Raw genomic sequence first — 13,012 nt, 5'->3', positions numbered from 1 at the left:
GACCAGCAGCCACTGGCGCGCGCACTGCCACTGCGACCCCGGGAGTCTGCGCCCGGCAGCGCCCTCCTCCCGGCCTCACAGCTGTCCCCAGCCCCCTGGGTCTGGGCAGCATCCTAAGGAGAGCCCCCCCAGCACTAGGGTCTCTTTGAGATAGGGGTGCCAGGCCTCATCGCTCTCCCAGAAGCCCCCAGGGAAGGGCATGCTTGGTAGTGCCCTCAGTATGTATCTTCGGTCTCAGTACCCCCCCTCCTTGTGCCCTTGGGACCCACAGCACTCAGCGCCTACAGTTCAGTGGTTCAGGATCTCACCAGAGGCTCCCAGTTTTAGTCTCCTGGCTGTCCATGCCTGGGGCCCCCAGCTTGAGAAAGCGTGGACATACCCCTGTACTCCTCTAGGACCCTCTGCAGGACAGGCTGGGAGCCCTAGGACAGCCTACGGGCCCCACCCTCCATCTGGAGCCTCTGCCGGGCTGACCCCTTTTCCCACCTGTGTTTCCTCTTCTGCTCCTGGGGGCTGGCCCAGTGCTCAAGCCTCCAGAAGACCCTAAGGCCACCGAAGCCATCACCATCACCCCAGCATCCTGCCTCCCACCCCAAGCGGCCAGGCTCGTTGCAGCGACTCTTTCCCACCATCACCCTAGCCCAGGCTACACCTCTGCCAGCCCCACCACAGAGGACCCAATTACCAGAGTCTGACAGGGCTGCAAGCTTTTTATCAAAAAAGTTAAGACAAGCAGTGTCACAAAAGAACATTTTAATACTAAAGATGTGGGAAGGCCATGATTTCATTCTGAGGGCTCCCTAAAATAGACTGGTGTGGAGTTGTCCCTTCCTGCCCGTCCTGAGAAAGCCCTGCCACCCACTGACCTCATTGACCACAACAGCCCTTCACCTTTGAGGACCACTAGTTTCTATCCAACCAGGATCTGTGGGAGCCTCTGGAAGGGTCTTGCTTCCTTGGAGTCATCTGGCCCTTCCTTCCCCCACATCGTGCCCTTGGCCTTATGGGGGGACAGACAGCACCAAGACCCTGTCTGAAACAGGCTGATCGACCTTCCAGCTGACCTGACCCAGGGGCTGGGAGAGGCCCAAGCTCAGCCCTCCCAGTGGCCATGGCACTCCCATTCCTATGTGCCTCAGCCTGGACTGTGTCCTGGGTGAGCCCCAGGTGTCCTCTTGACCACCTTCCTGCAGTGGTCTCAAGGAGCACTGGCTGCCAGGATGTAGGGGCCCAGGGGATCTGGCCGGATGCCCCTGGGGTGATGGTGGCTGAGGCCTCTGGCCAAGCAAGTAGGTCCTCAGGTATGAGAAGCACCTGCTGCAGGGACACTGGGGGTATGTCCCTCTAGATGAGGTCTCAATCCTGACCCTGGGGTCAGGGGGCACAGGCCTAGCACTGCCATTTCAGGATGGCGCTTAAGCCATGGTTCTGATGGGGCCCCAGACATCAGGGCCTCCATTATCCCCTGTGCCCATCTTGTCACCCAGGAAGGTGGCAGCATTCCCACAACATTGCCATTGAGGCCAGGCCCTCGATGGGGAGGCTGGCACCTCTATGCTTGGTGCCTCAGTGCCTAGCACTGCCCTGGGTGCTGTGCCACCCTGCCTCACTCTGGGTCTCCACAGCGCCCACATCTACCTGCTGTGTAAGGGCAGCCACTTCAGGGACCTGCACTGGACATGTCCACCTCCCTCCCTTCTGCCGCTGCACATTTTGCATCTGCACTGTGGGTAGGTTCTGTACTAGGCTGTCCTGGGCCATGGTCAGGGTGGACCATGTTCTGAGAGTGCGCTGACACTAGGAACAGCAGTCTGCACCTGCTGTGCAAGTGATCAACCCCGACTCACTAATGTACAGTTAGCCAAAGTTCCTCCACTGGCGCCCCCTTCAGGCATCACAGGGCACTGAGCCAGCTGCACATAGCCCAACAGCAGCCTTGTAGGCATCTATGCAACCTGGAAGATCAGACAAGGAGCCCAAGAGTCTGCATGGTCAGGAGACCCACCCAGCAGTTCCCAGCCAGTAACGTTCATCTGGGGCTCAGCTGCAGCTCTGGTTTACCCCTCAGTGTACATCTCCCACTGCCCTGCCAGCATCACTGTCTGTGGCCACAGCACTACCTTGCTCGGCCCAGGCTCCAGTGTAGGACCCAGAGGTGGCACCTCAGGGCCCTGCCAAGGTCATCTGAACCAGGGTTTTGGGAGCTGGGTAGCAGAGTCAGGCCAATCCAGAACCCTCAGGGCCCCATGGGTGAGTGTGGGATGTGTGGAGTTCCAGCAGAGAGGCTGGGACCGTGCTATGGATCCCAAGGGCCATTATGGGCCTGCTGTCCCAGCAGGGCCTCCACATCACTGCTACTCTCTCCTGAACAGTCCCAAGCAGGCAGGGGATGAACACCAGAGTGGCCTCTCCCTCCACGATGGCTGACACGGGCAAGGTGCCCCTCCTGTTTCCACAGGGCAGGATGGGCAGGTGGCAAGGGGCCCTGCCAGCTGCCTCCCTCCATCCTGGAGGCCTGCTGGGCTGAAGGACACATCAAACACCACGTGGGGTGTGGGCAGATGGGCAAGAGGAGGGTGGGTGGTAGATGTGCCCAAATCAGCCAGGGCTCTAGCCCTTCCAACTCCCCTAAACACCCCCTAAAGCCAAGGAGGGCAAGCGGGGCTGGAGAGAAGAGCTTTGCTAGCACATAATCCCCCACAGTCAGGGACCAGGCTGTGGTTCCAAACGTTGCATTTACTGCTGGGACAAAGGCAGCACAAGGAGAGGGACGCAGCCCGGGCAGGGGGCCAAGCTGGGAGCAGGCACTAGGCAGAGGGCCCCACAGGGGGAGGCTTGGCAGACCAGGCCTGGGGACCGCACACCTTGGCCCATCCTAGGGAGGGCACAGGACAGCCTGGAGGTCCTTCGGCAGGGAGCCGATGATCATCTCAGTGTACAGCTGTGCCCGCTGCAGTGTCACTTCCTTCACAGGGAGCTGGTGGCCCTGTGCCCGCACCTGCAAGGGCAGTGGCAGTCAGAAGCAGGACATCTCCTTCCAGGCAGTAGCACCTAGGCTGGGCAGAGCAGGGAAGCTGCTCACCAGCTTCTCCCGGAGTTTCAACACCAGGTCCACCACCTCCACCTCTGACTTGTCCTTCATCCAGGTCTCAATATTCTGCAGCGACATTGTAGGTCCTCTGTCACAGAAGCCCCTCCCACCTTGCCCCAGACCCCCAGACTCCTAAAGCCCGACTTCCTGCTGGCCCTCGCCTCTCTCACCGCTTCACAGATAGCCTCCAGGTGCAGGGCTTCCAGCTTCTGAGCCATCTCTTTGTGCCGCTGCCGGTACCAACCATCAAAGTGTGGTGACTTGAAAAACCGCCTGTAGGTGGCAAGTGAGGGGCTGGCCCAGTGTGCCAAAGGTGGCCATGGGCAGCTTGCACCATGTACCTACCTGTAGAGGCCCAGCCAGTCGCCCTTGAGGATGCAGGTGAGCTGAGGCCCCGCATGCTCTAGACTGTGCAGGAAGTCATCCTGGCGGAAGGGACGGATCTGGGGAGGGGTCTGAGATAGAGCCAGTGAGCACGTGCAGGGGAACACAGCCTACAGCCCCGCACCCAGGACTCCCCTTCATGGACATATCTAAGGCTCACCCTACCCAGGGGTTTCTCAGACCCCTCCCTTCTCTGCCCTGGGAAGGACACAGTGGATGCATGCCCCAGATCTTCCCTTCTCTTGGATGGGGACACCCAGACCCCCACCTTCCAGGGTGTGATGCTTTTCTGCAGCGGCATAAGGCTGGCCATGTACTGTTCCTGGGGGTGAGAGAAGAGTGAGCCTGGAGCCTTTGTCCCCCACTGCTGTCCCCTCCTGCCTGGGCCTCACCAGGGGGATGATGAAGCTCTGCGTGAGCTCCAGGAGATGCCGCCTCAGCAGAGCACTCTGCACATCCCATGGCCGCTGCTTCTGCACACCCTGCCAGAGGGAGGCAGGGAGCTGAGCCCAGATTAGCCCAGGCCCCAGGTGCCTTCACCTCACGCAAGCCCCTATATCGTGCCTCCACCCCTCAGTTCCTACCTTGAGCAGTCGTTTGAGTAGTGCCTTGTCCCGGTGGAGGTGGGCTGTGTAGGAGGTGTAGAGGCCTGGCAGGAGAGCAAGGCAGTGGCCGTCCTTCCGTCCTTCAGGGTTTCCTCCCTCCCACTCTGCTGCAGCCCCAAAGGGTATCTGACAGGGCATCCGATCTTGATGGGCATCACCTGCGCATCTCAGCCCACCCTACCCCAGGGTTCTAGAGACCTGCTGAGGAGGAGGGTATGGCCCCTTTCCTGACACCTCTCAGTGGACAGAGAGGGTCTAGGGAGGCCTGGCTGCCCCACTGGACTGCCAAGTGCAAGACCAGCCCCGCTACAACAGAGGGGGCACAGACCTGGCTTGGTGTCGAGGGTCTTCAGCCTCGAGGGCTTTTTCAACTTGATCTGCTTAGGAAGATCCCCTGCAAGACACACCCACTGCTCTGGCTATGCCTGCAGGCTTGGTCTGACCAGGTAAGGCTCAGGTTGGGTTTAGACACTTCCAGATACTAGGCTGGGTGAGGCTTCAGAGCCCACCACCCAGGCCTCCCCAGCACTCCTCACCTGACATCTTGGGCTCCCCAATTCGGAGGATATGGGGCCAATGCTGGAGTGTTTTGATAAAGAAAGGATTTGTGACTCCCAGGACCACGTTAGGTCTAGAGAGAAAGAGAGAGGAGAGAGAGAGAGAGAGAGAGAGAAAGAAGAGGCAAAGAGAAGCTGGGCAAGTGGCACGGGCTGGGGCAGAGTGGATAGATACACTTACGGGGCCTGGGTTCTTGTGGTAAGCTCCTTAAATTCACTATCGTGGATAGTAAAGTAGGGGCGGAAGTCACAGCAGAACTTGAGGGGCTGCAGGCAGCTGTGGGATGGGACAGCAGAAAGCAGGTGAGACAGGGTGCCAGTTGTGTAAGGATGGCCAGGGACAGAGGCACATACCTGGTCAGGGCCAGCACCATCTCCGAGGACATATCAGGTGAGGGTGCCAGAACTACCAGGGGCTCCCCAAGAAGCATGAGCTCCCACAGCGTCTGCACATGGGTCAGCACAGGCTGGAAGCACCTGTCAGTGGGCAGTAGGGATCAAGTGGGGCCTGGGACCTCCAGCACGGTAGGTATAAGTCTGGCAGGGCCCAGCCTTGGGTGAACATAGGGCCCTGCTCAGGCAAACAGGGTGGGGAAGGTATATGAAGACCACAGATCATGCCTCAGGTTGCCAGGCCACCCTAGGCTCTGTCAGACGACTTGGGCTCCATCTGCTTTGGAAGTGGGGTATGTGGGCTGGACACAACCTGGACCTGGCCTGTAAGGGGCCAACAATCTTACAGCATCCCCAAAACCCAGGTAGGGACCCATCCCGGCCCACTGTCCCTCAAACCTGCAGCTCTGCAGCTCTGGGCCCACGTCCCCTTGACAGCCTCTCTAGGCATTGCTTCTGGAACCTTCCTGCTTACAGTGCCCACATCTGGGCACAGGTTTCCTCTTCTGCACAACTCTCCCTCTCTCAGGATGCCCCAAGTATCACTCATGACTAGCAGTTCCTCCATGGGGCAGCTTTTCCCAAAGCAAGCCACAACCCCAGTACTCACCTGAATAGGTCCAGTTCATGGACGCTCGAGAGGACCACGGGGGCTGGCAGCAGGTTCTGAAGGTGGAGGGCAGGCAGTCAAGGATAAGGATGGAGGCTTTCATGGGGCTGTGCTGGGTTTGTCACCCCACAGGGAGGTGAGGCAGATCCCCGTCCCCCACCTCTTGGTCACACTGTTTCGGAGGACTGGATTCTGGCTTGTCCACCCTGGATGGGATGCACACCTGTGGAGGGGGGGCAGCTGCCAGAGGGAGCAGGGTATCTCCACACCCCTGCACACTCACTTGGTGGAGGCCCTCACCTGGATGATGATGCCCATGACAGGTAGGTTCAAGGTCTTCCCAGGCACAGGGGCTGGCCACTGGTCAATCTCATTACAAACTGTGAACACAGTGGTCCAAATCAGGAGCCCTCCCCAAGGAGAAACTGTCTGCTCAGACCTGCTGCGAGGCACATCAGCCACACCTGCCACTCACCAGCTTCCAGACAGGGTGCCAGCTTGTCAAAGTACTCTGGGGCCATCAGGCTCAGCAATGACTGGAACAGCCGGACAAAGGGCAGGCGGGACAGCAGCACCAGGGACTGCAGTCATGCAGGGCCCGTCAGAGGGTAGACAGCTCCAGGGTAGCTGGGGCTGGTCCAAGCAGTGCCTCCAGCTGCCCAGAGGGGCACACTCTGACCCCAAGACCATCAGCAGACATCAAGGTTGGGAAGTACCCCAACCCTCAGAGGGAAATGTGAGGCAGTGAGGTTCCTGGGTCCATCTCCCCAGGGGCCATGTTCCTGGGTTCAGTACTAAAGTTGTCCTAATCCTGAAGATGTGGCAGGACCAGCAAGCACTGAGGGCCAGGGCTGTCTGGGCCTAGAGAAGGGCCACCAGTGCCACCTGAAGTAAAGGGATACGAGGGGAGCCAGGCATATGGAGTCCTTTCCTAGCCTTGCTGCATTGGCTGGACAGCAGAAGGGTGGACACTCCTGGAGCTCAGACTCTAAGCCACCCCAGGGGCCCCCTGTGCCTGCCAAAGTGGCAAGGACTCACCTTCTGGAAGTAGCCCCTCTTCACAGAGCTGTCCTTCACCTGCCGGAAATACACGTAGCCAAGGTAGTGTGCTGGCTCCCTCTGGAAAGAGTGTGTGTTAGCCATGCCCACTCAAGCCATCTGGTGAGGTCGAGAAATGGGCAGGGACTTCTGGGGGTTGGCACTTAGGGATGCAGGTGGCTTGGGGCCAGGTTTCCCAACATTCTGGGGCCTGTTGTCAGGAAGGTGGAAACCTTCCAGGGTTAGACCTAGGCTTCTGGGCTCAGGTGGGCAACGCCCTCCAGGAACAGCTCCTCCTATGCAGCAAGGGATGCTGATGGGGGGGGGCCTTCTCTTCACAAAGCCCTGATGTGAAGGACCCTGGGGACCTTGGTGAGTCACCAGAGGGTCGTACAGGTTGGCACTTGGGCCTGCAGGACCAGCAGGGCTTGCAGTGGTCAGTGACCCCCAACAGGCCTGGCTGGCACCTCTCCTGCTACATGGTGCCAGCAGCTCTGAAGGGGCTGATCACACTGCCAGGGCATCCTGGGAGGGGAAGGGAGCACCCACCACTCACCTGCAGTGCCACGGGGGCCTTGCTGTTGTAGGGTTGATCATCAGTGTGCCAGGGGCTCCTGTGCCCACCACACTGACGCATACGGAAACTGAACTGAGTGTCCCCGAGGCAGCCTGAGGAGGGGCAGCAGTGCCCTGAAGGTCAGGGTAGGAGACTCCACTGCCACTATCAGGTGGGGTAGATACAAGGAGGCAAGGGGCCTGCAAGGCTGAACCCTCCTGGCACAAACACCGCAGAGAGGACCCCAGCCTGAGGGACTGTTTCCCTGTGTATACCCCCAGGTAAGGCCTTGCAATAAACTCAGTACACAAGAGAAGCACCTTCACTGTCCCCGGGGGTACATAGGCCCAGCCTGCCTGGGACAGGAGACCAGGCACTACACAGTGGCCACCAGAAAGAAGCAGGAGTAGGGCAGTGGACCCAGCTCCTGGTGGCAAATGGGGAGGGTGCAAGAGACCAGATTCTGCTGGTACCTTTGCCCAGGCCATCTTTTCAGGTTTTTCCTGCTGCAGCATGGGGCTCCAGTGTTTCCACAGGGCCAGGGACAGGTGGGTGTGACCTATTCCTGGAGCAGCCTTGATGCCTTTGGCCTGGGTCCCATCACCCCAGCCCCAGAACCAGCATCCAGCCCAGGGAGGGTGGGGTTGCCTACCTGAGTGGGAGTCAGGAAAGGACAGGTAGCAAATGCTGCTTTTCTGAAACACAGAGCCAATGAGGGCTTCTCCCTCGTGGGGACATCTACTCCCAAGAGCACTAGGACTTACCTCCTTGTCCGTGAGCCGGAAATCACTTGGGTACACCAACTGTAGGTGAGGACAGAGTACTTGGTGTCACCACTTGGCTACAGCACTGGCCCACTAGAGCCGGCCTCTTCCAGGACTCTTTCCAGCATCCCTTTCCCTCCCCACACACCACCTTCCCTGGCTCAGGCCCCCTTGGTTCCTTTTTCCTCTCAGTGATTTTCTTCTTATCTCCTCCTGCACACAGCCCTGGGTCAAACCTCCACTACCCCTCCACACAAAGATCCTGCAGGCCCCCACTCCCTCACCCCTTCCCTTGGCCAGAGGGTCTCAGGCTCAGCTACCTCTTCTTGTGTCTTCTTCTACCCTGCCCCTTGATGGCCAACTTCTACTAGGCCTTCTCTCCCTGTCCCTGCTTGATCCTCTTCCCAGGGCCTGTGGCCCACCTGCATGGCCAGCTGGGTAAGCCTCCCCCTGGCCTGGGGAGTGGGCAGTCAGGTGACACCCAGACACTGAAGAGCAGGCTCTGGTCAAACAGTCCAGAGGCTGGCTAGAGATCAGCATTCTCTGCAGAAGGAAGTGAGCTGGGTAAGCCCAGCTAGAAGATCCCTGTAGTGTACTAAAAAGGCCCCTTCGCAGGGGCCCCAGAAGTGTCTCCTGGGCTGACTCTCACGGTCTTCTCCTGTCTACCCAGCACCTATGCTGAGGAGTCACACGGACTGAACCCTCAGAAGTGGAGGACTGCTGTCCCTGGAATGAACACTGCCCACTCTAGGAACAACATTGCTTCTTGTCCCTGTTTGGCCTGGGCTTGCACTCTGCCCTGTTTTATCTCTTCAAATGTGTACTAAGTCTCTTGAAGTCAGGGACTCTGTCCTGGTTACTTTTGCCTCCCAACACTTGGCAGGAAACAAACCCTTTCCAAATACAGCATCTGTGGAAGGTGTGAAAATTCTTCCAGGAGGTAGACCAGAATAGGTAGGAGAGATGGCTAATTTTAGAAGTCAATTTGACTGGGGCCAGGGATTTAGCTCAGAGGTTCCACTGCCTGCCTTGCAACAGCAAGGACCTGAGTTTGATCCCCAGTACCAAAAGAAAAAACAAATGAATGAATAAAAAGAAATCAATTTGACTGGATTAAGGAATACCTAGGAAACTAGGAGAACACCACTGCTGGGTGTGTCTACGAGAGTGTTTCCAGAGGAGATTGGCATCTGGGTTGGTAGGCTGAGTGGGGAAGTTCTGCACTTGATGTGGGGCCCCAGACAACAAAAATAGCAAAGGAAAGGCAATTTCCTCCATCATCGCTAGAGCCGGGACATTTTCTGCAGACATCAGAACTCTAGGTTCTGTTCTTGGGACTCCAGGCTGTGCAGCAGAGCTGGCCCCTCCATCCCAGCTTCTCAGTCTCAGGCCTGAGCCATGCAGCCAGTGTTCCAGGGTCTCCAGCTTGCACACAGCCTACTAAGGGTCTGCTTGGCCTCCAGAGTCACATGAGCTAATTACCCTAATAAAGCTCACCCATCCATCCACTTATCCATCCAGTCCATCGGTTTCTCTGTGGCAGAGGTACTTCTTTGCAAGGAAGCATGGTCAAGGAGCTGCCAAGTACACCTGCACCACTGGGTCATGCGGGAGAGGGCAGCCAGGAACAGGTAGGAAGCTAAGGGGGATTTGCTAGTGAGATCAGACCAACAGGGATGCCTGAAGATAGCTCAGGGAGAAGCAGGAGCACAAGACATTCGGCTGAACCTACGTCTGTACTTCAAGGAGGGAGGACAGGTGGTGCTCGTCACTGGGGCAGGGTCACAAGGGGTCCTTTTCCAGAAGTCAAAGGAGCCTGAGGCAGGCCCCTCACCTCAGCTCTACATCCATGTCCTGGGGCCCCACGAGAATATCTGATCAGGGAAACGTGTGTTCATGGCTGGAGCAACCTCTTTGCCAGTGGCCCTGGAGTCCAGGTAAGCCTCGAGCTGAACGCTGGCCTAGGTCAGGTGGGCCATGCCCAAGTGAGGGGACAAATGCAGCAAACCTCTATGCAAGGAGGCCCTCCTTATACCCCCAGATAGGCTCTGCCCTGCCCAGGGTTCCCACACAAGCCTTGTCCTTTTTACCTGGCTCTCTGAGCAGTGGTTCTCAGTGGGGACCAGCAGCCCCTCAGGTCCACAAGGCCAGACTAGTCCCCTAAGTCAGCGCCTGCTTCATGCTCATCTCACTGCACACACAGAGCCCCAGAGGTGATGCCTGTGACCCTGACAGACTACTGTGGAAGCTGATATGAGCATCTACCTGCCTTCTATCTGGTCAGGTATTAGCCAGTCTTGTCAAAGCAACAAACAGCCAGGCGGGCTGATGCATACCTGTAATCCCAACAACTGGAGGCTGAAGCAGGAAGATCACTTTGAGTTCAAAGCCAGTGTGGGTTACATAGTGAATTCAAGGTGTACCTGAACTGCATAGTGAAACCCTGCCCCTCCACCAAAAATGCATCAAACTATACTTCGTTTTCCACTGGTTTTTGTTTTAAAAATGTTTTTTTCCTCATAAATATATACATTAATACGTAAGTTTTTTTCCTTAAATGAATTAAAGTGCCCTATTCTAATTTAAGCATAATAAACATGGACAGATATAACCCATGCAAACAAAAAGCTCTCTGGAGTCCTCAATAGCTTTAAGGTTGAGACTGCATAGCATGGGTGCTGCCACCCAGAAAGAGCCCATATGGATGGGGCTCCTTGGCCACTCTGGCCACAGGACCTCCCAGATGAGCCAGGATATTGAGCTGGTTTCTCAAGAGCTAAGAGCCAGGCCCTCTCTTCACCTGACCTGATGCTCCAGGTGCCCTGGATGGACCACGCCACTCCTCTCTAGCCTTGCATGCAGGCTCCAGGACAACCATCTGCATGGGACTCCACGTGCAGGTGCTAGGTCCAGAACCATTACTGTTTCTAACAGATGGACTCCTGAACAGCAAGAGCCTGGCTGGTGACAGCTGCTCAGTACTCAATAACCTCTTGCCTTGGCTTACTGTGGCTTTTTTTTTTTTTAACCAGGGATCGAACTCAGGACCTACCGCTTGTGAAGCAGGTGGTGGTACCATTGAGCTAAATCCCCTGCCCACTGTGGCTTTTTGAGAGAGCAGTTGCCTGAAAATAGACAGCCCATCCCACCCCTGTTGTGTAGCTGCCTCCTTTCATCCTTCAAGGCTCAGCTGAGCCTGTCTCAGTCTCTTTTGAGCAGCCTGTGTCTTCCTTTGGCATCCTGCATAGGACAATGCCAGGGCTTTTCAATCATCAATCAGCCAGGCTCAGCTAAGTGAAAGTCAATAGGAGCCCACTCTTCCCCCATGATTCTAGAGGAGGGATGACAGACAAGACACAAACCTGAAGAGGGTAATGTGACTGAGAGCCACCTCACATACTGCTGCCCAGTGTTTGGCACAGACTCAAGTCACCAGGAGCTTGGGGGTCTCCCCCTACCAGCCTCAGGAGCCCAGACAGACAGAAAGACATACATACACACACACACACACACACACACACACACACCACACACACACACTCTCTATCACTGCATACTTAGAACTCTCTGAATGGTTATATTTTAGAAAATTAGACATGAGATCCCTTAAGGAAAGGCCCCGTGTGTGTGTGTGTTAGTTTCAGAGTCTTACTACAACGGGTCCAGGATGGCCCTGAACTCACTACAAAGCCTAGGCTAGCCTCGTTTGTGATCTCCAGCCTCAGCCTCCCTATTGCTGGAATTACAGGTGTATACAATACTTAGCTCCCTTGTGATTTTTATGGGGCTCAATCTGGGCAACAGAAAGTGAGCTCCCAATGTAGGGCAAATCACCTCGCCTCTCAGGCTCCATCAAGTTGTGTCATCTGCACACCTGGTGCACAGGTGGTGGCCCAGTGTGCAATAGGATGAGGTTCCCACAGGGTGCTGAGTATTGTGCCAGGAGCCCAGGGGTCCTGGCCATGAATTATAGTTTTCCGTTTGGCCAACTTTGGACTTCTCAGAGCTTCTCAGTGTTCATCGGGGCCTTAGGAAGCATTTCCCACTCACCAGGAAAGCTACACTGGCTTTCCTGAGGGTGACTCCTCAGCCTCATCTGGCCCACTGCAGTGATGGGGTGCTCATGGCTCCCTGCGCACTTAGAAGTGCCTCCTAGTGGTTGGTGCAGCCTACTTCCCAGGCACCTCCACCTGTGGCAGGCCTCCTTCTGCTGGTTACTCCCTGGTCTGTGTCAAGGCTCTTCAGCGGGATCATCCTGACTGTGCCTGCAGGAGCCAGCCTAAGCCTGCAGCATTTCCATCTATACCTGGAGAAAGGGAGGCTGTCCCTGTGGGTGGGGGAGGGCAGGCAGTAGGAAAACCACAACAAAGGGCCGGCAGCTGGTGACCCAACGTTGAGAACAGTAGGGGATGCAGGCCAAGCAGGGGCTCGCAGGGTCTTGATCTGACTCTTAAGTGAAGGGGTGACTGGACTTTAAACAGGAGAGGCACAAGGGTTGAACCGAAGAGGGGGGCTGGGGTAGGGAGGAGGTGACACTGGTGACTTCAGCAGACATGGATGAGAACCTCGCTCCATGGATAACTGTCAGCCTTGCCCTGAGCATGGGATGTGGAGCTATGAAGGAGGCTTCAAAGGGGGAGCAACCGGGGTTATGATTTTGCCTGGATGGGGACAGGGGCTAGGGTAATGTTACAGGGGACCCCCCTGGATATGGAGAATCAGGCCCTGTCTCCCACCTGTCTGGGCAGCGCTCCAGGAGCCCTGAGGAACGGGTGACAGGCATGAGGAGGAGGAGGTGGCACCAGGTTCGTCGCAGGGAGTTGTGGAAGGGGTCAGAGGTCGGTCCGAGGTACAGCGTGTTCAAAGGGCGAGGCGGGAGTGCGGGCAGGGAGTGAACGGGGATGGGACGGACCTGAGAGGGCAGGAAGTAGAGGAGCCGGAGAGAGGAGCGGCGGCCCGCCCGCGCCCGCTCACCTCCAGCGCCTGGCCCAGCTCCAGGTCGAAGGTGACCACG

General features: G+C 57.1%; 1 protein-coding gene across 4 annotated transcripts; it reads right to left on the bottom strand.

Moving 5' to 3' along the window:
• Nucleotides 1–739: 739 nt before the first annotated feature.
• Nucleotides 740–13,006, bottom strand: Dennd6b (DENN domain containing 6B). Of its 4 annotated transcripts, none has more exons than XM_010634260.3 (20): nucleotides 12,735–12,827; nucleotides 7,999–8,037; nucleotides 7,887–7,929; nucleotides 7,235–7,347; nucleotides 6,679–6,759; nucleotides 6,116–6,221; nucleotides 5,941–6,020; nucleotides 5,801–5,863; nucleotides 5,641–5,696; nucleotides 4,992–5,114; nucleotides 4,819–4,914; nucleotides 4,617–4,711; nucleotides 4,409–4,474; nucleotides 4,060–4,124; nucleotides 3,868–3,957; nucleotides 3,744–3,797; nucleotides 3,437–3,546; nucleotides 3,262–3,364; nucleotides 3,083–3,157; nucleotides 740–2,998 (listed from the first exon to the last, which is right to left on the bottom strand). In XM_010634260.3, the coding sequence occupies exons 4-20, from the start codon at nucleotides 7,313–7,315 to the stop codon at nucleotides 2,876–2,878; spliced, it is 1,467 nt and encodes a 488-aa protein (XP_010632562.1). In that variant the 5' UTR covers nucleotides 7,316–7,347; nucleotides 7,887–7,929; nucleotides 7,999–8,037; nucleotides 12,735–12,827; the 3' UTR covers nucleotides 740–2,875. The 4 variants fall into 4 exon arrangements, with proteins under 4 accessions (XP_010632562.1, XP_010632561.1, XP_010632559.1 ...); XM_010634257.2 differs by having other exon boundaries at nucleotides 741–2,998; nucleotides 7,235–7,399; nucleotides 12,735–13,006; XM_010634259.3 differs by lacking the exon at nucleotides 12,735–12,827 and adding an exon at nucleotides 12,973–13,006 and having other exon boundaries at nucleotides 7,887–8,037.
• Between the last annotated feature and the right edge of the window lie 6 nt (nucleotides 13,007–13,012).

This window comes from Fukomys damarensis, unplaced genomic scaffold (genome assembly GCF_012274545.1).
Source record: "Fukomys damarensis isolate Sample0158 unplaced genomic scaffold, DMR_v1.0_HiC HiC_scaffold_19, whole genome shotgun sequence".
In the NCBI taxonomy this organism is placed as follows: domain Eukaryota; kingdom Metazoa; phylum Chordata; class Mammalia; order Rodentia; family Bathyergidae; genus Fukomys; species Fukomys damarensis.
The sequence above is the reverse complement of the archived record's forward strand: the minus strand, read 5'-3'. Positions and strand labels throughout refer to the sequence as shown.

Coding starts and splice junctions, on each gene's coding strand:
- Dennd6b (XM_010634259.3), bottom strand. CDS start 7,315: ATGCGTCAGTGTGGTGGGCACAGGAGCCCCTGGCACACTGATGATCAA. Junction 6,021..6,115: donor GGCACCCTGTCTGGAAGCTG/GTGAGTGGCAGG, acceptor CTGTGTTCACAG/TTTGTAATGAGATTGACCAG. Junction 3,547..3,743: donor AAAGCATCACACCCTGGAAG/GTGGGGGTCTGG, acceptor GCTCTATCTCAG/ACCCCTCCCCAGATCCGTCC.